At 51.6% G+C, this 25,317-nt stretch overlaps 1 protein-coding gene across 29 annotated transcripts in view; it reads left to right on the forward strand.

The window, feature by feature from the left end:
• CACNA1C (calcium voltage-gated channel subunit alpha1 C) overlaps nt 1-25,317 on the forward strand; it is a 650,562-nt gene that overhangs the window by 568,707 nt on the left and 56,538 nt on the right. For 11 of the 29 annotated variants that reach the window (XM_073020354.1, XM_073020379.1, XM_073020353.1 and 8 more), the window contains 2 exons: nt 16,533-16,616; nt 17,218-17,301. In XM_073020354.1, the coding sequence (XP_072876455.1) occupies nt 16,533-16,616; nt 17,218-17,301 (168 nt within the window). The remainder of the gene's footprint in view (nt 1-16,532; nt 16,617-17,217; nt 17,302-25,317) is intronic. The other 18 variants (XM_073020371.1, XM_073020380.1, XM_073020360.1 and 15 more) reach the window with 2 other exon arrangements.

Below are 25,317 nucleotides of genomic sequence, written 5' to 3' on the forward strand. Positions count from 1 at the left end.
TGGGCCCGGCAGGCCTTACCACAGCCATGTAAGTCGTCTGGGGCTGTGGCTCCTGCCTGTCCCCACACACAGAGGATGTGGCTGGCATTTTCAGAGTGTCAGCTAAGAACGGGGCGGTAGTTCAGTTGCCACAGTCTTGTCTGCTTTGGGGGCTTCTTTGAAGCCCCCGCTATCTTTCAGGAAAGAGGAAATGAAGGCAGTGAAGCCTTGGCCTTGGCTGCTTCTCAGAGAGTAGAGGGACAGAAAGAGGAGAGGTTTCTTCGGTCCCCCGTCTGTTGTCCTGAGGAATCCGTCAACGAGGCCCTGGGCACTTCCCTAAACGAGGGTGAGGGGTGAGTCAGGACTAGTCGGTAGCCTGTGAATGAGATGCTGCCAGAATCAGAGCTGCTCAGGGCCCTGGAGGTCAAATGCTGGCTCTCATTGGGGCCACCCTTCATAGCACAGCTCCGGGCCCAGCCTTGCCCCGGTCTCCCTGGCACAGGTGCCAGCTAAGCTATAGGGAGAGCCAGGAGGCTCTGGAATGGTCCTCCTAGTGGCGGGCACCCTGGAGTTCCTGTGCCAAAACCAGCCTGCTCTGCACTGTGAAGGCTCTGAGCTGGCAGAGGCTATTGCTGGCCTTGGACTTTCCACACTCAGAGGCAGCCCTCCTCGTATCTAGTGTGCCCATGTGGGGCCAGAGATCCCGTGGCTTCCAGAGCAGTCTTTCCTCTGCAGGCTCTGCTGTTCTTAGGACTGGTTTCTGCTCGTGGGAATGATTCCTGGCCCTGACGTAGGTGGGCACAGGCCCTGCGGAGGGGAGAAATCTTTGGGGATACCCGGAGGATGTGGCTCAAATGGAAAGGTCGTCACCAGCCACCTCGTTTTCACTGGGCTTGTGTCAAAAGGCACCGATGAGAGCTGGGTTGGGGCTCTAGGTTCGCACATGGATGGGCGAGGGAAAGTTGGAACGGGGAGGTGGGTGCATGGGGAAGAACACTTGCTTCCACAGAGAACAAACAGCCCAGTTTCTCATCTGCTCTGTCAGCTCTGTCCATGTCTAGAAACTTCCGTCTTTTAGATTCAGCATGGTCTCTTTGGGTAGATAGCTTTTGTCACATGACCTGAAGATGCTGTGGTCCCTCCCCCAGCCAGCTTGGGGTTCTCCAGGGGCATCCATACCCTGTGCAGATGCAGGGGACTTCAGAGGCTGAGGGTCCAGATTGCTCAGGTGTGGACCTCCTGTTTTAGGTGTTGGAGTCTTTGGTTCCAGGAGTGAGCCGCTCCCAGGAAAGGGACCAGATTCTGACATTCCCCTGGCAGGTGGAGAAGTTGGGAGGGCACCCCCAGCAGACAACTCAGCCCCCAAGTCAAAGGTCAGATCTGCTTGTCTGAACAAGGGAAGAGAAACCACCTTACAAACTGTAAGCCAGGCCTCTTTTCCTGCCTAGGCCAGGGTGTCAGTCTGGATGGTAATCAGACGTGTTCTCTGTCCCTGGGAGGAGGCAAGTGGATGGCACACCAAAAACAGGCGACAGAAACAGCCACAGGAGAAGAGAGTGCATGAGCCTGTGTCAAAGCAGCGGCTCACCAGCCTAAGGAGAGGTGGTGTGGCAAAGGCCACAAGGCCCCAAACTGCCCCCACTGGAGCCCTGGGGCAGCCAGGGCAGAAGCAGTGGGAAGAATGCCAGGGCCAGAATTCTTCTAAAGGCACCCATGTGTCCACCTGAGGGGCCAGGAGAACCCTGCAGGCCTAAATCCATCCGGCCTGAGCTGAGCCTTCCCCGGAGGCAGGAAAGATGCCAATGTCCACATACTCTTCCATGGACTGTTGAGAGACATTTCAGAACTTGTGCTTAAAAGCTCAATCAAGGACCAGGAGAAGGAAGGCGAAAGTGGGATGGTCAGGAGGCAAGGATGCACACTGGGGCCCCTTCCTCTTTTTGAAAGCTGAGAATCTTCTGGGAATCTTGGTTTGTTTTTCGGTCATGTTTTTGGCAGTAATGACATTGCCGGCTGAAATGTACTTTCTCTCCAACTTGACCTCTGCCTCCACCTGTGCCACTCTCCAGGAATCATCCTCTTCCAACTGTTTTAAATTGGCCATGCACTTCTGCATGATGCAGTAATTTTTGTGAAGTTTTAATTTTTACAAAATATATTTTGCTTCATTTCTTCGCTTCATCATCTGCTGCCCCCAGATCCCACCCAGAGAGGAAATTCTGGTAGATTGAGACCCAGGAAGCCTAGATCCCACCTCAGCATCACCTTGAAGAAGCCAGGGCTGAGCAGACAGGACAGGAAGAGCTTCCTACAAGCACTTGTTCCTTCCATGTCTGTTTCTCCGTAAAGTAGGAAGACTGCCTTAGCATACTGTGGTGAGACTGAGTGAGGTCATCTCTACAGAGGAATGAAGGCTTCAGGGAAAGTGCCATTCAGATGAAACTCAGCCGGATCCCTATGCCTGGGGAGTCTGCACCCAGCCCTCTAACTCAGCACCAAGGAACTTCACCTCCAGCCTGGGTGTGCCCTCTTGCCCGTGACCATTTTAAATGGGCCCTTTTGTAATATTGGTATTCTGGCATCTTTCATCCTGAGCCCATGTATTCTATCCCTTCAGTCTGATGTCTGCCTCACACCATAAATAACTTTAAGGCTCATCTTAATGAATCCTTGAAGTTGGGTTGTGCAAGCATCAACCATGCTACTAGCATCTAAACTATCACTCCCCTTTCGTGTGGCTAATGCAACCCATTAGTCGGCTTTTCAAGCCTTCAGCTCAGTTTTTCACCATTCCCTCTCTTTCTCGGTGCCTAGGCCTTGCCATTCTTCATAGTCTTTATTTCAAGAACTCTTTGTTCATGCGACTTTGGCTAGTGTTTTGCTGCAGGCTAAAGTTCACCAACAATCCCCAAAATATTTTGTGGAGCAGCTCATGTGCTAGGCGGTATGCTTGGTGCCAGGGACGAATCACGAGTACAAGCAGGTAGGTAAGGCCACACTTGCCTGGGGCGACTTTGGCCCACTCTTGGGACTTGTAGCGTCCCCAGTTCACCCTCTCATTTCACTAGGAAACCTCCTGTCAGCTGACATTCATATTTCAACTTAAAAAGAAGCAGTCGATAAACGCATTGACCCATTTGGTATCATTGCCTACACCTGAGCTCAAGTAACATTTAGAAGCACTGGAGGGAAGCAAACAGCATATATTGTCAATGAAGAACCAGACATGAAGCTAGATATTTTACTTTCCTCATCTCATTCAATCCATAAGACGAATATTATAGCCTCCCATTTTACATCTGAAAAAACTGGAGGTCAGAGAAAGGCTAGGTAAGGAGTCCAGAGCTGGCTTTTTGTTGTTATTGTTAGCTTGTAACAAACACCAACCTGCTTAGTATGCACCCTACACTGCTCTAAGCACCTTGACAAATAGGAATGCATTTAATCATAGTAAAAATCCTGGGATTCTGTTGCAGGTTTAGGTGACTCAAAAGCCACTCTTTCCACAACAACCCCATTAAAACAGGAAATGTGGACAGGCCCGGTTGTTGCTGTGCACTCAGTGGGCCCTCGGTAAATGTTAGCTATCTTCCTTCTAAGAAGATCCGAGACAGAAAGAAAGAAAGCCATTCTCGAGTGACCACCCTCTGCAATGAAAAGTGTTCACTCCACTCCTGCATCCTGCCGCCTTCTCCGAGGCCCCTTGCCGCCCTTCCCTCCCATTCAGCCATTCTGTCTGTGGCCCCTGCATTCTCTAGATTGCTTTGGACCTTTGGATTTTGTTTCCAAATCTGAGTTGACAAGCACTTTCAGGAGAGGGGGCGGTCAGCTGACAGGTGGGCTCAGGAAAGTGAAACAAGCCTGCTACACACTCATATGCGTGTGTTTGCACACATATGTGCAGTGGGAAGACTTACACATTGGGGACACAAAAATTGCCAAATTCATCAATGGCAGGAGCTGTTTCATGTTCTTCTCTGTGCCATGAGAGGCATTCAGTGAAAGTCTGATGCATGAATGGATGAATGAGAATTATGAGCCGGGAAAAGAAAGTCAGAATATTCGTGTCAGAAAAGATCCAGACCATTGAGCTTCCCCGAGTGCAGAAATCTCTACACCATCCTGCTTTCTGCCCTCCGAGTCTCCTTGTTTATAGAGGTAGCTCTGTCAGAAATCCTTCTTTATACTGAATTAAAATGCACCCCTCTGTAACTTCCCCTTATCCGTACTTCCTTTTCCATTTCTTTCTGTAAGTAGTTCCTGAGCGCCTCAGTGATGTTGTGGAAGCATAGTACCATCTTTACAGGGCTCACAGAGTAGTACAGGATACACCAATACACAATAAACAAAGGTTTCAGATGGGGTAAGGGCCGGGGTGGGGAAACGGAAGAGTGCGGGTGAAGAGTCACCTGTTTAAAGTAAGGAGGTCAGGAAGGCAGCATTTGTGCTGAGCCCTGGAGGCTGAAAAGGAGACAGAAGTAGAGCATTTCAGGCAGAAGGAAGAGCAAAGACCCCGAGGCAGGGGCCAGCTCAGCTGGTTCTGGAAACTGAGAGCGATGGTGAAAAGGACTGTGCTGGAGCCGCAGGCCCTTCAGGACCACAGTAAGGGGTGTGCACTTCCTGTGACTGTCCTTGGAAACCACAGGGATGGGCCATTCAGTAGGGAGATTATATAATCTGATTTCCATTTTTTAACCAGCATGCTGGCTGCTCATTGACAAATGACTGGTGTGGTGAGATGGGGAGCAGCAAGGAGCCCGATGCTGGGAAGGCAGGTGGCCGTGGAAGAGACGGAGTGAGGGGGGCAGAGTCATGACATCATTGGATGGTGAACTGGATGTGAGGATGAGGAACAGGAATCAGAGACGGCTCCGGGGTTCCTGGCTTTCCCTGAGTCGATGGAAGAGTGGTGTCATTTGCTGAAATAGAGAAGAACAGGAAGAAACCAGTTTAAAGTGAGAATGTGGGGATATATTAGGTTAGAAAATGTCACGTAGGCTGTGAAAATCTGGAATTCAGACAGGCGATCTGGGCTGGAGATGTATTTTAGGAGTCAGCGCCGTCTATTCCCTCTGAAGATAGAAACTCCAAGAATCCTGTCCAGAATCATGTCCTGGGAGAAGTGTTAGAGAACGTGCAGAATTGGAAGGAAACTTGGAGAGAGGAGAGGAAGGAGAAGGAAAGGGGTCTGGAGGCCAAGAGCCAGCTGAAATGAGGGGTGGAGAAGAAAATATCATTTCCCAGGATAAGAGCAGGGATGAGTTAAGCCAGTTGCCAAGAAGAAAGAAACAGTCCTCCAGGCCTTCTAGAAACAGCGGATAGGCAGAGGGAGGCCAGAATGCTGCCCTGCTGTCCAGAGGGTGACGTGAAAAGGGCCGGACAGAGGCCAGTGCGCACAGGCCCTTCAGGACCACAGTGAGGGGTGTGGACTTCCTCTGACTGTCCTTGGAAACCACAGGGATGGGCCATTCAGTGGGGGAATTGCATAATCTGATCTGGGGTCTTCAGTGTGCACCTTTGCCCTCACCCACATCTTCCCTTCCTGAGCATCACAGATGTCCCTGACTGTGCCCCTCCTTCTCCCATACTAGAAATCCTTGCCCTGGAGGAGCTCAAAAGCCAGGCCTTCCCAGACCTTGCTGGACATGTTTGCGACAGAACTAGGGCCTTCTCCTTTTCCCAGCTGTGCAGAATTGAATTTACAGGCCTCGTGATTCCATAAAAGGAATTTCCAGGACAGACCTTCTGCACTTCTCTTTGGCTACGAGGTTCTTTGCTATAAAAATCTCAGATAATGGGGGAGTGTACCCCGCCCCCAGTCCAGTGCTGAAGCTAGGGACAAGTGTTCTCTTACAGCTCTTTTCTTTCCTCTACAATCTTTCCTCTCTCCTCGCTCTGCCCACCACCCACCACCTCACCTGTGTTCCGTCCCTACAGTGGTCAGGGCAGCCTGAGGCTCAGAAGTCTGGCCGGCTCAGTGTTCCATCTCCTGGTGGGCCTTCTGTGGGGCCTCAGGGCAGATCTTCAGGGCCAGTGGCTGTTCTCAGCCTCGTGGGGATAACCCTGACCACAGCGAGAAATGCCCTGCTCTTGGAGTCACTTTTGAGGAAGACATGCTCATCTCTACGTAGTCTTTCAATGTACAGGGAAAGGCCTGAAATCTTTTGCAGGCGCCCAGGGCTTGGTCATTCACTGCTCTGTGTTCAGACCTGCTCTTTGGGAAGGTATTCAACAACAGTCTAAGATGCTGACTGAAGAAAAAAAACAGTGGCCGTCTAGTGGGACAAGGGTTTAGGATTTGGGATGAAAGGAAAGTGGCTGTGATTGGGTCACATTCAAACATCGAGACTGTTGGTTCCTGCCTGACATTCTCCTTCCCATCGCTCCCCTCCTCCGCCTCCCCTGCCGTGGCCTCTCTGGGTCTCTGCAGAAGCCTCACTGTTCCTCATGGTTCTGCTTCGTCCTGAGTGCCCCCACGAGCCTCTCTGTGGTTCCCCATTGTCCGCAGAGGCAGCTGCTCTGGACGGCCCCGTCCTCCAGCCCTCGTCTCCTGTTCAGGGCCACCCATGCTCTGGGTCACGCCTCACCTTTTCCTAAACACCCTGTGCTGGACTTCCAGGCCGGGCTCCAGTGCTGCATCCTTCAAGCTGCCTCCCGAGATCAACCTGGCTAGAAGCGGTCTCCACCGCCTCTGAGCTCCCAGAGCATCCTTTTCTCTTTTCTGGCATTTAATCAGAGCTCTTGATGGAAACGTCTCATCCCTCTAGCAGGACTGGTTAGTCTTTGAGCAGGACTGTCTCTTGGTGGCATCCACACTGACCGCCTTCCAGATGCGAGCACAGTAACACCGTGTGCCTGTCATCTCTGTCAGTGTCACTGAATGAAGGCCAACCAAAGACAAGACAAGCAGCTTCCGCTGGGGTGCCCCTTCTTGCAAAAGTGACTCCAGCCCCTGGCTCACAAGCTCCAGCATCCAGTGAGGACACCCCCTTCAGTTCTCCACCCACCACCAGAGCTTGTCACTCTCTGGGGTGGTCCGCTGGAAAAGAAAGCAGAGATAGAAGGCAAAGACGATGGCTTTGGAGCGGCCATCGTGCCATGCTCAGCAGGACTCAGCAGCATGGTCGCCCAGATCAGGGAAATTCTGGCTTAAGTGTGCTCAGACAGTTCAGTGCAAAGGGCCCTGAGACTACCCCAGGCCAAAGTTCTGAAATTCAACCCTCCCAGGCTTATTGGAGGATGGGGTCCTTGTTTGGGGGTTTGTTTCATTGGTTGGTTGTAATGCCGATTAACACCCCCATAGACCTAGTGTTCTACAGAACACGGTTCTGGAAATCCGTAGGGGCATCCCCATGATTCGGGTGGGACTGAGGATGCCGAAGGAGGGTTCGGCCCAGCGAAGGAGCATCCTTGGGCCCTGTGGTGTGTTTGGGAAATATTTATCCGAGGAGCCCCCTTCATGGGTGATGTTCAGTGACACTGATAGTGGGGGAGTCTTCAGTGGCTGGCCAGTGGCTGAGGCTCAGCAAGGATAACAGTGCCACTAGAAATATGACCATATCTTGGATTGTGTGACTGTATTTCCTCACTAACCTGGAATATTCACATTGAAAAACTTGAAGAGCAAGCAAGAATTTTATTTCAAAAATCCTATGGAAACCTAGACATTCTCTTGGGCTAGGTCTTCAGTCCTTTCTGGACCCGATGCTCTTCTTTTTGGAATAGTCTCCCCACCCACTGTATACTCCATGTCCCCACAGAGCTCCATAGCGCCCCGTGGTGGCCAGTGTCACCCCCTCGCTAAGAACCCACACATAGCCTCAGGCTGGCTGACTCAGCCTCTTAGTGACTTTCAGATGAAACCTATTTATCCAATCTGTTGAGAAACTGCAGTGTCTGCCACCGTCCACAGAAACCCCAAGGTAGAGAAATGCGTTAAAAGGAGTAGAAAAGGGACCGGGAAAGAAGGGCAGCAGCTGGGGATGAAATGCAGCAACTCTCGCCCCAGCCTTCGCCATCGGCACAGAATTCAGAGGCCAAAGCTGTGTGGGCCCAGCTCCTGCATTCCCCTGATTATTATTTATTTGCAGAGTGCCCACGGGGCACCTGGTACCACGCAGCGCTCCTTAAACAGGCAGGCCCCAGCTTTGCCAGGAGGACCTGCCCCGCTGTGGCTCTGCACCCAGGGATTTGCATATTGTTGCAACATTGTGACAGGCTTCTCTCCTGCCTGGTGCTGGAGAGCTTGAAAGTCACCATGAAGGATAAAAAATAATTATATGACTTGCATAAAGCCTTCGTGTGGGAAGGGTAGTATTAGCTACTACATTTAATTATTTAATGTAGAAAATTATTCACACTGTGTAAAAAAGCCCGGTGGGAAAGTACACTGTGGTTTCCGTCTCCGGCCCTGCCACGGGGAAAGAAACTGGAACACGCCGGGCTGGTAGGAAGAAGAGGGATTCCCAGACCTACCGGGTGCGTCGGCGGTAACCCAACCCACTGAAGCCCAAGGTGCTGCCAGTGCTTCTGGCCCTGCGCTGGGCCAGCCTGACTTAGGGGCAGGAAGGACCTTCTCTGACACAGAGGCTGTGGGCGTGCAGGAAGGTAACCTCTCAGCAAGAACTCCAACAACGACAGTAATGGTAGCAACGCAGCAACCAGTCAGCACTTTCTCGGTGCCAGACAGGGCAGGTATGAACTCATATCATTCTCACAAAGCCTTACGAGGGGGCCAGGCACAGTGGCTCACACCTGTAATCCCAGCCCTTTGGGAGGCCGAGGCCGGAGAGCCATTTGAGCCCAAGAGTTCCAGACCACTCTGGGCAAGACCCCATCTCTACAAAAAACAAAAATTCTATTTTTTAATTAGTCAGGTGTAGTGGCACACACCCGTAGTCCCAGCTCCTTGGGAGGCTGAGACAAGAGGATCTCTTGTGCCCAGGAGGTGGTGGCTGCAATGAAATATTATTGCGACACTGCACTCCAGCCTGGATGACAGAGTTAAACCCTGTCTCTAAAAATAAAATAAAATAAAAACCCTACAAGGGCAAGTACTCTGGTTATTCCCATGCTGCAGGTAGGGAAGCTGAGGCACAGAGAGGTTAGGTAACCTGCCTGCACAACCGGAGGCTCACTGTGGGAAGTGAAGGCAGTCTACCATTTTATTCACAGCTTGTTCAAGAGTGTGGATGCAGGTTGCTGGCCAGATGCCCTGGCAGAGGAGCACTGGCCCGCTAAGTTAGAGACGCCACAGGGCGGGGGTGACAGGATGGGCTGTGGGAGCTTTCCGAGAGTGCTGAGCAGGAAGGGACCTCTCTGATCGGGGTTTGGAAAGCTCTGTCCATGGCCTTGGTCCTCTGGATTGGACTGGAAGGGGTTCTAGGCAGGCAGGAGGTTTTGAGGGCTACCACAGATGCAAGCCCTCCCACAGCAAAGGAGAGACTGCTCCGCCTTGTTCCAGCCACACCCGATGCTACTTGTGTCTTGCCTTCCTTTCCTCAGAGTGCAGGGTTGGTGCTGTTCATTTGAGCTGAAAGTTGCCGGTATGCATGGCCGTGTGTCTGCCCAGCCTTGCCCCTCTCCAAGGAGGTGTTGATTCAGCACCCTAGTCCTGAAGGCACCTTTGCAGAAAACGGCTCATTTATTCCAGCATGAGTAGTGCGAGGCGGCTGTTGGGATCCCCCAATCTACCCAGGTGCAAACTGAGGCAGAAAAAGAGCCTCCTGAGGCCCCCAAAGGGAGCTTAACTGATAACCCCATATTTTCATCTGCTCCCGGCGGGGAAGATGGCAGGCTTCAGGGGGGCTGATTCATGTTTGTATGCCCAAGCCTTGCTTAGTTACAGGCCTCTAGTAAGTGCTTATTATGTGTTGATGAGATAAATAAATGAATGGGTAAATAAATGGACGAAGACCTTCAAAAATGTCCTGGGGAGGAAAAGCCTTAATTCCAAAGAAAAATGGGAGCAGAAAGTGTCCAGTTAAAAGTCTGCATTTTCAGGAGTGTGTGTTCCTCCTGCAAATAGGAGAGCAGCCCTCCTCGCCTCCACCCACCTGGGATCCTCTCACGAGGCAGGCACCCAGCCCCTGCCCACTCCTGCCCTTAGTCCAAGTAGTTCTCAAGCTGGCTGTGCAGAGTGTGTCTTGGGGTGCTTCTGAATTAACACATCACAGGATGGGAGCTGACAGAGGAGGGCAGAAATCCCCACCTCCTCCCAGGCTGCTGGCAGCTCTGTGCTCCAGTTATGCCTTCTCCATTAGGCGCCACTAATTTCCATGATTACTGTTATGTCTAAATGGTATCCTGGTGTAATACAATTTATATTATCTCTGCTTGGTGTCAGTTACCATTGTTTTCATGATATTCAATGGGATCAACTCTGCATAGACACATAGACACGCACTGAGACTTCACTGCCACCACCGCCAGCTGCCAGTGGGACCCAGCTCCTCTCCCCGGTTCATTCAGCTCTCATTTCTGGGACCCAGAAAAGACCAGTGTTTCCAGGAACTGGGCACAGCTCCCTCCCTCACAGCCACCTCTGCCCAGCCCCCTGCCTGGCGCACCTGCGCTCTCTCCAGTGCTTGCTCACTCACCTCTGCTCTCTTGCAAGGACCCCCTTCCCTAGGTCTGGTGAAGCCATCTGTTGCCCCTCCCTCAGCCCCGCCCCACCTTGGCAGCCTCCAGCTGCTTGCTGACTGATGTTCCTAACCCTGTCTGCAGGGGCCCTTCAGAGGACCCTTTGTCCTTTTCCACTCTCTGTCTCAATCTCAGCAGCCCCACTTCCAATCCAGCCCAGAAGTCCTGCAGCGCCCCCAGCCAGCGCGCTCCGTGCCCCATGTGTCCTAGGAGGGGAAACCAGGTGTTCAGAGTCAGCTTCCCCACAGGGCCGGGGCACTCAGGAGCTGGCTGCCTCCCCTGTGTTTCTTTGGGCAGATAAGGAAGGCAGGCAGGAAGGAACAGAGAAGAGAAAGAAATGAGTCAAGGCAGTGACAGCACCTCTGCCCTCCAAATGCCGAAGACTTTTTCACCGCACCACCCCAGGTGAGGAGTGAAAGGTGTGCGCAATTCCTCATGGACGCCCTCTTGCCACCAGCCTGATCGAAAGCTGGTGCTGCCTCTGAGGAGATGGCAGGGCGGCCTGTGCTCTGGGCAGAGAAGAAGCTAAGGACCCGGAATTCAAAGGCAAAGGCATGTACCCGTCACCCCTTCGACAGCAGTCCCCTCGCAGCTCTCCTGTAACAGAGACAGAAAACGGGGCCCCTGCCGCCGCCCCTCTCGATTAAAGAAGAGTGGCCTGTGCCTTCCTCGGTGGGAAGAGTGCTTCCTAAGAACCTAGCAGTTCATTGTCTACATGAACTCCAGTCTTACAAAATGCAACCGTGACAGCCTGCACCCTGTCACCAATCTCAAACGGTATCGGCCAGATTTCATTCAGGAGAGTTTGAATACTAGTGACCTGGAGGATGGGCAGAAAAGGCCTGAGAGACAGACTAAAGGAAAACTCAAGATTCCAGAACCTTCAGCTTCCTCCTTCCTCTTTTCACACACCTAGGCTTTGTCCCCCTGGTGTTTAGTCCCACACCCAAAATAGAACCTGTGACTCCTACCTCACTAGGCAGAGCAATGCTGCTAAATAATGACAGGGGCTGGCCGGGCACGGTGGCTCACAGCTGTAATCCTAACACTTTGGAGGGCGGAGACAGGAGGATCACTTGAGGCCAGGAGTTCTAGACCAGCCTGGGCAACATAGCAAGACCTCATCTCCCCAAAAAGTTAAACAATTAGAGGGGCGTAATACTTGGGAGGCTGAAGAGTTTGAGACCACAGTGAGCTATGCTCATACCACTGCACTCCAGCTGGGGCAACAGAGAGAGACCCTGTCTTTAAAGATTTTGGTCATCAGAGGGCCAGGCATCCTCTCTCTGGAACATTCACACATCCAGAACACCTATCCCCGAGGAGGCCAGATAGAGTCAATATAAAGAACAGATATTAAAGGATTTTTTCAAAATACTTTCCTAGGTATTGGTCCTCACATTAACCCTATGCAAGACATAGGGCTGGTGCTAGTATGGTTAATAATCAGATTATGATTACCTCCCTTCCAGAAAGCTCAATCTCCAGCCGACCAGTGATGATGAGATTCTTGAAATTGCCCTTGAAGCTGTAATGAGGTGGAAGCCTCTGGACTCTGGACTCCGGTTACTTCTTGTTTTTAAGCGATTGCAAACAGAGGGCTTGGGAAGTGCGCCTCCAGTTGGCAAGAGGCCCACGATTTCTTACATAGGTAGTCATCCCATCCCTTTTCCCACTGGGAGTTGGGCGTGTCTTGTCCCCAAAAAGCAGAGCACCCCCGGAGGTAGGCATTTTACAGCCAGGAAGTACCACTGGACCATGGCCCCACAGTTAAGACACGGTATCTGGGACCAGAAGAAAGCAATGAAACGTCAGGACACACGGGCCTTGTGGGTGGGAGCAGGAGAAACGGCAGGTTCTGAGTGCTTTGGATGCACGGTCTCCTTTCACCCTCACCTCAGCTCTGTGCTTTATCCCATGTTCTAGGTGTGGAAACAGTGGCATAGGGAAGTTCAGGTATTTGTTCAAGGCCACCCAGCTAGTCAGTGGCAGAGGTAGTGTCTGAACCCAGATCTGCCTCCAGAGATCCTGCTTTTAACCACTATGCAGCCTCTTTCGACTTGGCATATCTCCAACAGTAGAGCCAAATCAGGGCGTGGATAACCAAAATGGAAGAAAATCCCCAGTTCCTGTGCATGGGAAATGCATCCCATGATGCTTTTGCAGCAGTTGTTCCTCCCCAGCAATGATTTTCTGATGTCAATATCAATTTGGTGTCCATTTTCTCAGCCCACACCTATCAGTGAGTGGAGGTGCTGCGGCTCTCAGGCCTGGGTACTGGGAGCCTGGGGTGCACACAGGATCTGCCCTGGGATGGCCAGAGGAGAGGCCCATCTTATGAACACATCTCCAGAGTGGGGAGTTGGAAGGGGAGAAATCCACTCAACCTGTGGGACTGGGGAATGGCAAGGGCAAGGCTTCCAGCTGCAAAAGCGCTTTCCCTTCCGGGCAGCCCGCCCTGCGTGGCTCTGAGGAGCTGGACAGTAAGAGGTTTGGTCTGCCACTTCAAGGAGAGCCAGGGAAACCCTTTCCCGCAACCCCTTACTTCTCAACCATTTGGGACACAGTCACCAGAGAAATAAGGGGCAGCAGGTGTAACCAGGCTCTGGGTCAGACTGAGTTTGTAAGACGTGTATGATTTTTTTTCCCACCCTCCCTTCCCCATTACAGCCTTAAAACCCCTATTACTAATGGTTTCCAGCAACCGAGGGGGTGGCAAAAACAGAGAGGAGAGAGAGGAGACAGCATCAGGCCCTTACACTCCAGAGAGTGTTGGGAAAAGTATTCCTCCTAGGACCCAACCACCTGGGGACTTGGGGACCAGCAGGGAGGCCCTGGGCCTTGTTTCTGGGCAGGGTGTGGTCCAGGTGGGAGGAAGGGGCTGTTGAAATAGTGGGAGGAGGGGACAAAGGGACAATGGGGATGGAGGCCTGAAAGCTGGACCTGAAATTTTCTTCATGGTCCAGCTGGAGGACTGAGGGGCTCTGGGCACCAAGGGCAGGATGGTGGGAGGATGGGTCAGGGTGAAGAGCTGCCTCTTAAAGGGACCCTGTTTGCCCCCAGACATGTACCCTCACCCGCTGCATTCCAGCTCTGCGGAAATCCCCCAGGGCTGGGTGCACAGCAGCTCTCGGCGACAAGGAACCTGGTTGGTTTCTGCAGCCCCCCAGGTAGTGTGTCAGTCTAAAGCCTGCAGTAGCACAGCCTGCTGAGGGCAAGTGTGAGGCACGAGGCATTAACTCCAACAGAGCCCAGCCAATGCCAGTCCAGTGGAGCCATGGGCGGAGGGGGCTGTGGTCAAGAAGGAGGAGGCTGTGCCTTCTGTCTGCACATATACGAAGAAATCTGGGAGAAAGGGTAACCAGGGGTGCACAGCCAGGCGGTTGGCAGGGTTCCTTTAGGTCTCAGCCCTTCACCCTTGTGCGCCCGCTGGTTAACTGTGTGTGTTTCTCTGGTTTTCAACACCAAACCTTTGCTCTGTTCTGTCCGTTTCTTCCTTTTCCTTTCTCCATCTCAGAGGTGTTGCAGACCAAGGCCAACTTACCCATTTTGTTCCAGGTCTCTCTGGTGGATGAAGATTCCAACCCACCCTCCTTTCTTGAGCACTGACACTCACACCATCCTCTCTCTCTCCTCCTGCTCCCACACCCAGATAATGTTTTCTTGCACGTTTTCTAGGCTGATGCAGAGAATTCCTGGATTCTGTTCTTGTTCTTGTTTCTCTCGCTTCTCTTCCTTGACTTCCCTGCCCTTCCCTTCTGAAACAGCTCAACCCACAAAGACGGTATTCATATCGAGAGGGCTGCCCAGTGTTTTCTGAAATCTAATTTTAAGACGTATGCATAGCTGTAGTTCATCTGGGGTCTTTGCTCTTTATTTCCCTCTCCCCAAAATCACTGTTTTCCTTTTGCCCTGTGAATGATATCCGAGAACCCGAGAGCAAACTGGTTATTTCCTGCTCATAGCACGTGACTTAAATGGGAGAAAGAGGTGTCTCTGCCTCATAGGCTCCACTATATTCAGAAAAATACCCTGGGAAGCCAACAGGAAAGCCCTGATTTGAAGCTGACCCTCACCTCACCCACGCCCTGGTCAGCTAATCTCTGCATCCCCCATCCGGCTGTCCAGAGTCTCTGTGGTGGTGGTTCTGTTTTCTTTTGGCAGAAATGCCTGGGAACCGAAAGGCCCCTTTCCCTGTGACCTGACCTCCCACGCTAAGAATAACAGCCCCAGGACAGCATGTCTTTCGGTCCCTCTGGAAAGAAGGCATGGCTGGGAAGTGGGAAGTTAAGAGAGCTGAATAGAGCTGGGAGGAAAGGGAAGAACACAGATTCTTGGCTTTGTGAGTAAAAAATAAAGGGGAAAAGTTGGCAGCCTTCAAGTGAACTGGGGAGAGATCTGGGAACCTCTCGGAGGATGCTTCATGCTTTCATACCCCACTCCGACCTCTAGAATTCCACCTCCTGGAAGCCCAGAGGGCAGGAAAATTCTGGTCCCAGTGAAAAAATGTGGCCAGCCCTGTCTTGTCCCCTTTGCAGGCCGTATCTAAACTAAAGGCGTAAATGTTTTTACTTAAAGAAAACAAATGTCTGTAGTACTTGGTCCTTCCCCCTCTACCCATGGGGAACATGACTGCCTGTAGCTGGGGGTGTGTGCCCCCGTTCGCTCACAGAACATTGCTCTGCAGGCTCCTACACCTCCCACACCCAAGAAATCCATCTGCTAAAGAGTCCAGTCATCCAGGACACCAGGGGTCCTACAGGGCCTCTGGGACAGCCCATTCCTTGGTTGACCAGTTGTCCAAGTACATGAAAAAAGTCTTTTAAGAACATTCATCCCTTCTCTTCTCCAAATATGGTGAAAAATCAAATCCATAGCTACAGAATCAAGTAGTAAAGTCAGGACACGGGTCTTCCCCTTCTGTGCCAGAATCTCTGCTTTAGGGCACCACTGCCTTCATCCCCTTCCAGGCAGCCAGCCTCCCCCAACCCACCAGCCTGTCCCTAGCAAACCCATCCTCAGGAAAGGCTTTGGTCACCGCATGCCCTCTGAGTGGCATTTGCATTCAGCAGGACCCTACCTCAAAATGACCATGAAAGAACCTGGGGAGATGCTTAGAAAGCCTCAGAAAGCCCTGTCAAGAGCCACATAACCCACTCCCAGAGTAGGAGCCCAGCCTTGCCTCTGTCTCCTTTCCCTTAGGAAAGTCTTCGCCAGGGTTGGAACTGTCCCTAGAAACCTGGGCACCCAGTGCAGGAACTAGGGTTACCCTGATTTGATCTGCAAGACTTGCCCTTATTATGGATCTTATTTTAACAATTTGGTCCTTCTTTTATTTTTGAGCTTTATATGAGTCACTTCTGAGCCCAGATAACCTGCCACCCTGCGGCCCACACTGATGGCTGTGGTTTTCAAAGCCTTTTTCATCCCCAGCTTCACCCATAGGACTGAGCCCATTACCCTCTGAGGGGTCACACACCTGTGTTCCCTCCGTCCAGATGAGCCCTTCTGCTAGAAGAGGACTGGGGGTGAAGGAGATGCTCAGCGTGGACTGAAAAGAGAGCATAGTAGCCACATCCTGTCCCCTGGTGACTTGCATCGCCCCCACACCCACTCCTGCTCCTGGTGGGAAGTGGACAGGGCCTCTGTGGAGAAGGGGTAGGGTGGGTGGAGCTGTAGGATGGGGCCGTGTGACGGAGGGAATGCGGGCAGTAGGGTTAGCGTCACCTCCCTGCTGCTCCTTCCCTGCTGGTGCTCCTGGGCTCCTGGGCTCCTGGCCATGGTGAGGGCGTCCGGAACTCCAGAGGCAACACGGAGGTGCCTGGACGATGATTCTGATGGTGGTGTTGCTCTGTTCTTGTCTGTCTAATATTCCTTTTTAATCCCCATCCTGCCTGCCCTCCCTTATGTAGGGTTACTTTAGTGATCCCTGGAATGTTTTTGACTTCCTCATCGTAATTGGCAGCATAATTGACGTCATTCTCAGTGAGACTAATGTGAGTATTACTCTGCCCTCCCCAGGAAACCTCCTCATTCCTCCTCCTCTGCCTCCTCTATTTCTCTCTCTCTCTCACTCTCTCTGTTTACCTTCTTTTATTTTTTTTTTAATTTCCTGTTTTTACCCGCCTCCAGTCATGCCTTTTATTGAACCTGCCGTCGTCCTGTGGGGAAAAAAAGTGGGAGCTTCTCCTCCTTTTTTTCCATTTACCTCAGCTCTGCCCGGCGGTGCCGGGCTGGGGCGTGGAGCTGAGCAGAGGGAGTGGCGGTGCAGGGGACACACCGCCCGGCTCCCCGGGGCGGGCACAGCCCCACACCACCTTTGAACTAACCCAGCTTTTGTCAGGCCTCTGCACCCTGCGAAAACCAGGTTATCCAGGTTTGAGCCGCCAGAACTGTAGAGTGGTAAGAGAGTGTTTAATATGCCCACGTAACCTCTTTCTTTTCTCATTTTTTTTCTCTTCTCTCCCTTTTTCCATGCCTTTTTTTTTTTTTTTTTTCATTTTTCCTCTTCCCTTTTGTTTTGTTTTTCTCCTTTGTTGTTGGTTTTTTTTTCTTCTCTCTCTCTCTCTCTCTTCTCGGCTTCTCTGCCCCATGCAGCACTATTTCTGTGATGCATGGAATACATTTGACGCCTTGATTGTTGTGGGTAGCATTGTTGATATAGCAATCACCGAGGTAAACGTAAGTACATGGCGTCTGTACCTAACTGTCCGTGCCTGCTCTAACACTCATTTGTCTTTCCCCGGTTTTTTCCTTCATTTTATTTCCTCTCCCCACCTTCTTATTTTTATTTCTTTTTTTTTTTTTTTCCTAATTTGTTTGTTTCAATTGGTTTGAAGGGTTTTTTTCCTTGTTGCTTTATTTTGAAAAAAAATTTTTTTTAACTTTGGAACGCATTAGGCCTTTCCCTTTTCTGTTAAGTTCTGATTGCTGCATCTTCTCTCTCTCCCGTACAATCAGCCTGGCATGAGTCACACTGTATTGGAGGAAGCAGCTCTGGGAGCCATGGAGTGAGAACATGAGGGGATGTTTTCCACTCTGGGCAGCTGCTGGGGCAGGGACCCAAATCTCTTCTGACCTCCACCTTCTCCTCCAGCCACTGCCTTCCCTACTCTCTCCTTTCCCTCCCCACAGCATCTTAGAAGGGAGCTCTCTCAGAGTAGAATACCCTGCGTTAAGGCTAAGACTCAGCCTACATAGTCAGCCATAGCCCACCCTCGCCCAAGGACCGCCCATCATCTTGGGTTGAATGGGCTGTGTTTCCATTTAACAGCAGCAGCCCACGCAGGCATCCAGGTCCCTGCAGGCTGGTTTGGAAGAGGAATGAGAAGAGGAGAACCAGTCATGTCTGGACTCTTCTCTAGAAGTAGTGGGTGACCTACTGAGAGCTGCTCTGGGTGGACCTTTCCTCCTAATTGCTGTGGAACCAGGCCCCATGTGAGCGCCTCCCTCCCACATGCACCTGCCACCCCTGCCCTCGACCCGTGACCTCTCACACCCCTGCCTCTGGCTCCCTAGCCTCAGACAGAACCCCAGCCTCTGTAAGGCCTCCTGCCACCTCCTTCTCCCAAGAGGTGCCTCCTTCTATACAGTTCCTATCAGTTCCTGCACATGTCTTTTCTGTTACCTGGCATGTTTAAATCTCTCTTTATCTATAGGCAAGCCTTCTTGCGGTCAGTCTTTAACATGTGTTGTTTAATTTTTTTGTCATTATTTTTCCTTAATTAAGAGACTTGGTAATGTTTGCATAGACTTTTGATGCACTGAACCATTGAATAACAGCACAGAGCAGACGCTTTAGAGTTTTGATCTAAGATGTTTGGAACTACCCAGCCCACCACCCCCAGCTCCTCCATGCACCCTTACTCCCCTCTCCACTCCATCTTTTGCTCCCGGTCAGTTACACTGCCATATTATTTTGCCTGCCAGATTCTTCCAGATTAGAAGCCCCTGTCTGCTCCTCTTCCAGCAGATGGACTTTGGAAAGTGGTTATTACACTTGTCCTACGTCCCCCGCCGTAGCCTGGTGTCCCAACCCTGCTCACACTATAGCTCCAGAGACCATGGCCCATCTGTCTCCCTGTGTCTCTGAGAACTGTCTTTGTCCCGTGTGTGTATGTGTGTATATGTGAGTGTATGTCTGAGTGTGTGTGAGCATGTGTGTATGTGTGTGCATGTGTATGTGTGTGTGCATGTGTGTGTATGTGTGTATGTGTGTGCATGTGTGTATATGTGAGTGCATGTCTGTGTGTGAGCATGTGTGTATGTGTGTGCATGTGTATGTATGTGTGTGCACGTGTGTGTGTGTGTGTGAGTGTATGTGTGTATGTACACTCTCTCTTAACTTCTCCCAGTAAATCGTCAGATCATTTTTTAAATCAATCTTCCTACTCAAGCTCTGAGACTCCCCTCCCCTGTCTGAATGGACCCCAGTTTTGCAGCTGGATGAGCCCCATGTTGCTGTTCCCACTCATGCACGTAAAGGCCAGAGCTTCTGTGCCCAGAGCTTGTGCCATGCAGGGCTCAGCCCTGGCAGACGCTGCAGGGAGAGAAACAGGAAAGACGGGACAGCAGTGGGCTCTGCCCTCAGGAGGTTTCCTTTCCAGACAGCAGTGCAGAGCCACACAAAAATCTATGTAGAGGAGCCGAGAGCCCCACAGCAGGAAAATGCAGAAGGGTGGCTGCAAGCTGCCCCCTTTTGCAGAGGCCCCACTGCAGCTGCTCCAGGGGTCCTGTGGGTTCTTCCTACAGTCAGCAAGGCCCCTATCACTCAGTGTGCCATTTTCTCCCAAACTATTCACGTCTTTAAAGAAAAAGAAAAAACAACAAAAAAGCATTTTCTATAAAATTTATACAGAAAAGGGGGCTCTGTTGGGGGTAGGGAGGGAGCCTGGACCCATGTAGCAGCTCCTGACGTTGGAATAGTGGTTTTCTATTTACAAGTCACTTTGCATTTATCTGACTTAACGCTAAACTACCCTTTGACAGGTAGGAACTCTCATCCCCAATTTGCTGATGCCAAAGGTGATGATGGAGAGATTAAGTACCTTTCCAGTGCCTCAGAGTCAGCCTAGCCCTCCTGGGGCCAGCTCACTTCCTGCTAGGCCAGAATTCATGGTTTCTGTACTCCACAATGCCTTTTGGTAAACAGAAACCTCACCTGTCCCTCCCGGCGTACTGCCACCGGCCACAGTTTACTCAGAACTTACGTTCTGTAATTGATATCTTAAATAACCACAGTGTTTTTTTCCACTTTCTAAATAAGCAATAATCAGCCCCCCTGAGAGTTCCACTGCCCTGTGTCCTCCCACACTGAGATGCTCCACCCCGAGGCACTCGTGGCTTTGAAGTCCCACTGAAGGATTGTCGGGGGACAGGGTGGCAACCGTGCATGTGACTGACAGCAAGAGGAGGTGTCCTGAGACCCGACACCTATTTCAGAGCCACTTTCTCCCTCTCCCACACAACTGATGGCTTCTGAACCAAAAGAACAAACATAACATCCCCCAAGGCAGGAAGGCGGTTTGGGAGAGGAGAAAGCTGGACTTGAAGTCAGAAAACTGGCAGATTGTTGAGTCTTGCTGCTGCTTCCTGTCAAAGCGTTACCAACATGCCCAAAGACTCTGTTTTTTCATCTGTCAGAGGAATGTGGTATTTACAGCAGTGTGTTTTGAAGCTCAAATAAGAGCATCTATTTAAAAACTCTATATAAACTGGTAACGCACTGTGGAATGGGAGAAACCGTGGCACCCAAGCAAATGACATTCTTTCCAAATTTACTGCTGGTGTCACTCAGAGGGCCTAGTCTCCAACCAAGACCTTTTGGTTAGTCTAATTATAACCTACAACCCACAGTCGAGAGCCCTGTTTCCCAGATATGCTTGGACCCATAGAGCTGGCCAACAGGTACAACCGGATCAAAACCAGCACACACACACATACCACGGTCCGTTACTTTGAGGCCTGCAGGGACCTGCTCTGAAAGCACAGTCCGGCTTGACCCTGTGCTCACATAGCAGCCAGTGTGAGGGACGGCAGCTTAACTGAGCAACACCGCCTATCCTCAGAGGTTACTCCCTCCCACTAGATGGTTCTGCCTCTAGGACATTAGCCCTTATGGACAGCCCCAGCATTTTCTTCCCAAGCCCATGGGATCCTTCAGAAAATCCTGCATCCCTGGGCTCTGCTCCGGGCCTTCCCAGATATTCTGAGTCACACTCTCATCACAAGACATATGTTCCCAGGGTGGTCTATTTGGAAAGAGTCTACACTGTCAGCCTCAGTGTAATCCATGAGGGCGTTGTACCTGTAACCTGCCATCTTTAACTCCTAAACCCCTCCCCAGATGCCTTCTCCACCCTAACTTTCCTCCAAATCATCCCCACATTTACACTCCCCTCACCTTTTCTCTTTCCCGGGCTATGGGGCCCCTCCCTCTCAGGAACCATCATTCATTCATTCCACAGCATTTAGAGTCTCACTTCCTATATGTCAGGCACCGTTTGAGGCACCTGGGATCCATCAGTTGGCAAACCAAAAGCCCCTGCCTTCACAGATTTGCACTGTAGACGGGAATAGTCAGACAATTCACAATGCAACAAGGACAGAAAATAAGGAACTCGTACGGTGTGTTAGAAGATGATAGACGTTTCAGGAAAAAAAGTAGTGCCTGATAAGGGGGTTCCAAGGTGCTGGGGAGCGCGATGGCAGGCGCTGGTTTAAATAAGATGGGCTTCCTTAAGGAGGTGACAGTTGAACAACGTAAAGACATGAAGGAATTGAGGATTCTCCATGCGGAGATCTGGGAGAAGAGGTAGCAGGGCAGGAGGAGCCAAGTTGGCTGGTGCAGACTGAGCTGGGAAAGGAGAGGCGAGGGTAGCAGAGGGGTAACTAACAGGGTCCACATTTGGGCTTTTACTCTGAGCAAGAAGGGGACATACTGGTGGCTTTGAGCAGAGGTGTCACATCACCTGACTCTGGTTTTTAAAGAGACCAGTCTGGCTGTCTGTAGGAGTCAAGGGTGGAATCTGGAAAATCATTTGGAAGGCAAATGTGGTCATCCAGGTGGAAGATGTCCGTTGCATGGAGCAAAGTTGTGGCAGTAGAAGCGGTGGAAAATGGTCAGCCCATCACTCTGTTTTGCAAACAAAATTAACAGTGTTTCCTGACAGACTGCATGGGGGCAGGAGGAGAATTTCCCAGGAGGACTGGGAGATTTGGCCTAAGTCAGAGAAGGATGGAGCAGTTAGGCAAGGAGGCGGGCTGGAGGCGGGGCCTGTGCGAGTGAGGAAAAGCCAGAGCACGGTTTTGACGTACCTGTTAGGCCTTGGAGGGGAGATGTCAGGTGGACAGGTGGACACACTGGTCAGAGGCCTGGGGATGGAGTCATTCACAACAAGATGGTACCCAAAGCCCTGGCACTAGAGAAGAAGCAGTGACAAGAGGCAGAAGAGTGGAGAGGCCTGGGCCAGGGCCTCTGGTGCGAGGGGATCAGTACCCGCCAACTTCTGTTCATCTGGGAGATGTCTCTGAACAACTGCCAGATGTCACGAGAGGACTGTCTTCAGGCCCCCTCGTGCGGTCACGCCGAATTCTGCCTCAGTATCTGAAACACGGGCCCCTGCCCTTCTCCCAGTGCATCACCTGGGTCTAAATCCAAGCTTCTCTTCCTCTGTAGCCGGGGAGACAAGAGTACAACGTCCTGCTGCTCTAAGGAAGCCTCTTGGTCGTCCTCAGTGCTTGGGTCTGAAATCATATTTTCCTGCAGTTGTTCATGAAAGTTACTATAGCATCAAAAGCTGCTCCCTAAACATCCCAAACTGGAATTAATATGACTGCTTGGGCCAACAGCCTTTCCCGACACCCTTCTTTTTCATTCTGTATTTTAAAATATACTGAACAATAGAACGTGCTGGGCAGCCTGAATTCCTGCATTATGGACATAAAGAAACATTCCCAAGTTGTGAATGAAGAACCTTTGGTTATGCTTCCAGCTCTGGTGACTTAGAGCAATGAACTCCATTCTCTGGGCCTCCATTTCCTTGAATGCAAAAGTGAGGAGTGAGAGGTTTGGGATGGTCCCTTGCAACTCTAGCATGCAGTGATTCTGTCTTGGGCATTTTCTGACAGCTGGAGGTGGACGCTTCATTGCCCCCATTGCCTTGCTGGGTTCTGAGGTGGTGTTTCCTGTCATCAGGCACCCATGGCTTCACAGGGATGATTCCTCCAGGGAAGGAGTCGTCTGCATAGAGATAATCCGCAAAACCACAGTGCTGAAGGAGAGCAATGGAGGATAGGCTGGCTCCCTTGGCTTTGGTGGAGCTCACGTGGAGATTCTGCAGAGAAAAGGAGCAGGAGAAAGACCTTCAGGGAGCAGAGCAGGCACAGTGGGGAGAAAGAACACTGGCTCTGGAGCTTCTGGGCACAGCCCACAGGAGGAATTGCTGAAGGCTTTGCACGACGCACAGAAGTGTCCAGAGCAGGGAAATAAGCGAAGGTGGCACTGGCTGTGAACATGAGGAGAAGAGGACCAACATGAGCACGACCTGATGAGCATGGATCAGGCATTGTGCCGAGGACACCATACACATGATCGGATGAAAACCGAGTGCTTGCTCTCCACATGAGGAAATCAAGGCTCAGACAGGACAAACCTCTGCCCAAGGCCACATGGTGAATGGGAGGCAAATCTTGGATTCAAACTCATTTCTGTCCAAGAATTGGCTCTTGTATTTCCACAGTGCCCGCTGGCTAAATCCCTGGGCCAGGCTGGCCTGGGCATGGCATCACTGAAGGGCAGGGCCCAGTGGCTCCTGCACTCCTCATTCAGTGCCTCCTGGCAACGGGACTTGGGGCAGAGCTGTCTGACTTGACTTCTTTGTGTCGGTTGATGCTGCGGATGCTGGATCCACAAAGCCTGGGATCCCCCTGGGATGCTCAGAATGCAGGCTACACCAGGATCCGTGTCTCTGGTTACAGGGACCCGAAGGCAAAGGCCAGGAGGCATGGAGCAGCACTACTCCCTTTACCCAGTTGGCATTTGCATCTGCAGCTGAAGAAAGAGACGGGGAGGAAGGGAGCCAGAGGGAGCAAGCAGCGACAAGGCGGGGCAGGGAGTGTCCAGGGATCAGCATGTCGGGGTGCTGGTCCCAAGTCTTCCCCACCTTCAGGCCCTGAAAGCCTTTCTACATTAGCGTCTTTCCACCATAGGCCCACAGGCACGACTTCCAATAACTGTCACTCACTGCTCCCCACAACAGTCAAGCTAGCTGGGCTCCTCTCTGACTCTGGGTCCTGGAAGGATGGAGGAAAAGCAGTCAGTCCTGAGTCAGAGAGAGAGCTGCTTGCTACACGTCCACCCCCTCAGGGGTGAGTCAGCCCAGCCTGCACGACTCCAGCCCTCTCTCTCGGCCTGCAACCCACAGTGCTTGCGTTGGACAGCAGGCCTGGCTCTCTCCGTCTGCCTCTGTGGCTGTAACCACGCCCACTGCGCCATGCCGTGGCAGAGAAGGGGCCAGAATAGGCAAAAGAAAGGCAAGGCTGGCCAGGCGCAGTGGCTCACGCCTGTAATCCTGGCACTTTGGGAAGCCAAGGCAGGCGGTCAGGAGATCGAGACCATCCTGGCGAACACGGTGAAACCCCGTCTCTGCTAAAAATACAAAAAATTAGCCAGGCGTGGTGGCGGGCGCCTGTGGTCCCAGCTACTCAGGAGGCTGAGGCAGGAGAATGCCGTGAACCCGGGAGGCAGAGCTTGCAGTGAGTGGAGATCGCGCCACTGCACTCCAGCCTGGGCGACAGAGCGAGACTCCATCTCAAAAAAAAAAAAAAAAAAAAAAAAGGCAAGGCTGAGTGCCCTCCCGCCGCCCATAGTTGTGATGAGGGAGGAGGGTAGAGAGATGTGGTCAGAAAGCAGATCTGTCCAAGGACATTACGGTGTACACACCTTAGAGCCCACCTAGCCCAAACCCTTATCTGTTTATTCTTCAAAGATACCTTGAGCGTCTGCTCTGTGATATTGCTTGAGGATATACTAATTTTCTAGGCGAGAACACAAAAGGCCGGAGGCAGGAAATAGGTTACTCACTTTCACAGGTTTTCCACAGCAAGCTGACCAGAACTCCCAGTCAGTAGGGGGCTCAAGTGGGTGCTGTTGCCAGCCATTGTCTAGGTGACATTGGTGGGTGTGGCCTGAGCTGGTTCTAGGACAGATTAAATCAAGCTCAGTGGTCTCAGGACAGCTGGGTGGGGCAGAGCTTATCCTTGACACCTCCCTCCAGCCCCACTTCTCATTGCTGCAGCCTCCTGTTGCCCTCGGAGTCCCTTCCAGCTTCTTTCCACTTTCAGCAACACCCCTGACCCCCAACAAACCTAATGCTACCGAAGTGCCTTGTTTCAAAATGAAGTGATTCCAGCACAGTAATTCGTGCTGGGTGGTAGCAGCTCAGTGAGCAGCCTTTCTAATAAATCTCTGTACCTTGAAGAGAAGGCCATGCTCAGCCTGCAGGTGGAATGTTGACTGTATCTCAGGTGAGCCTTCAGCAGTGTGACCCCTGAGTGGGGAGGATACTTTCGTGAGGTCCCTCCCCATCCTCCCTTTTCCTAGTCGCTCTTTGTAGAGGAACTAGGTTGTTTTCTACTCTGCTTAAGAGTACAGCTGGCCCTGGAGAGAGTTAGCAGAGCCACCCTCATTCCTAGAAG

This window comes from Chlorocebus sabaeus, chromosome 11, assembly GCF_047675955.1.
Source record: "Chlorocebus sabaeus isolate Y175 chromosome 11, mChlSab1.0.hap1, whole genome shotgun sequence".
Lineage (NCBI taxonomy): Eukaryota > Metazoa > Chordata > Mammalia > Primates > Cercopithecidae > Chlorocebus > Chlorocebus sabaeus.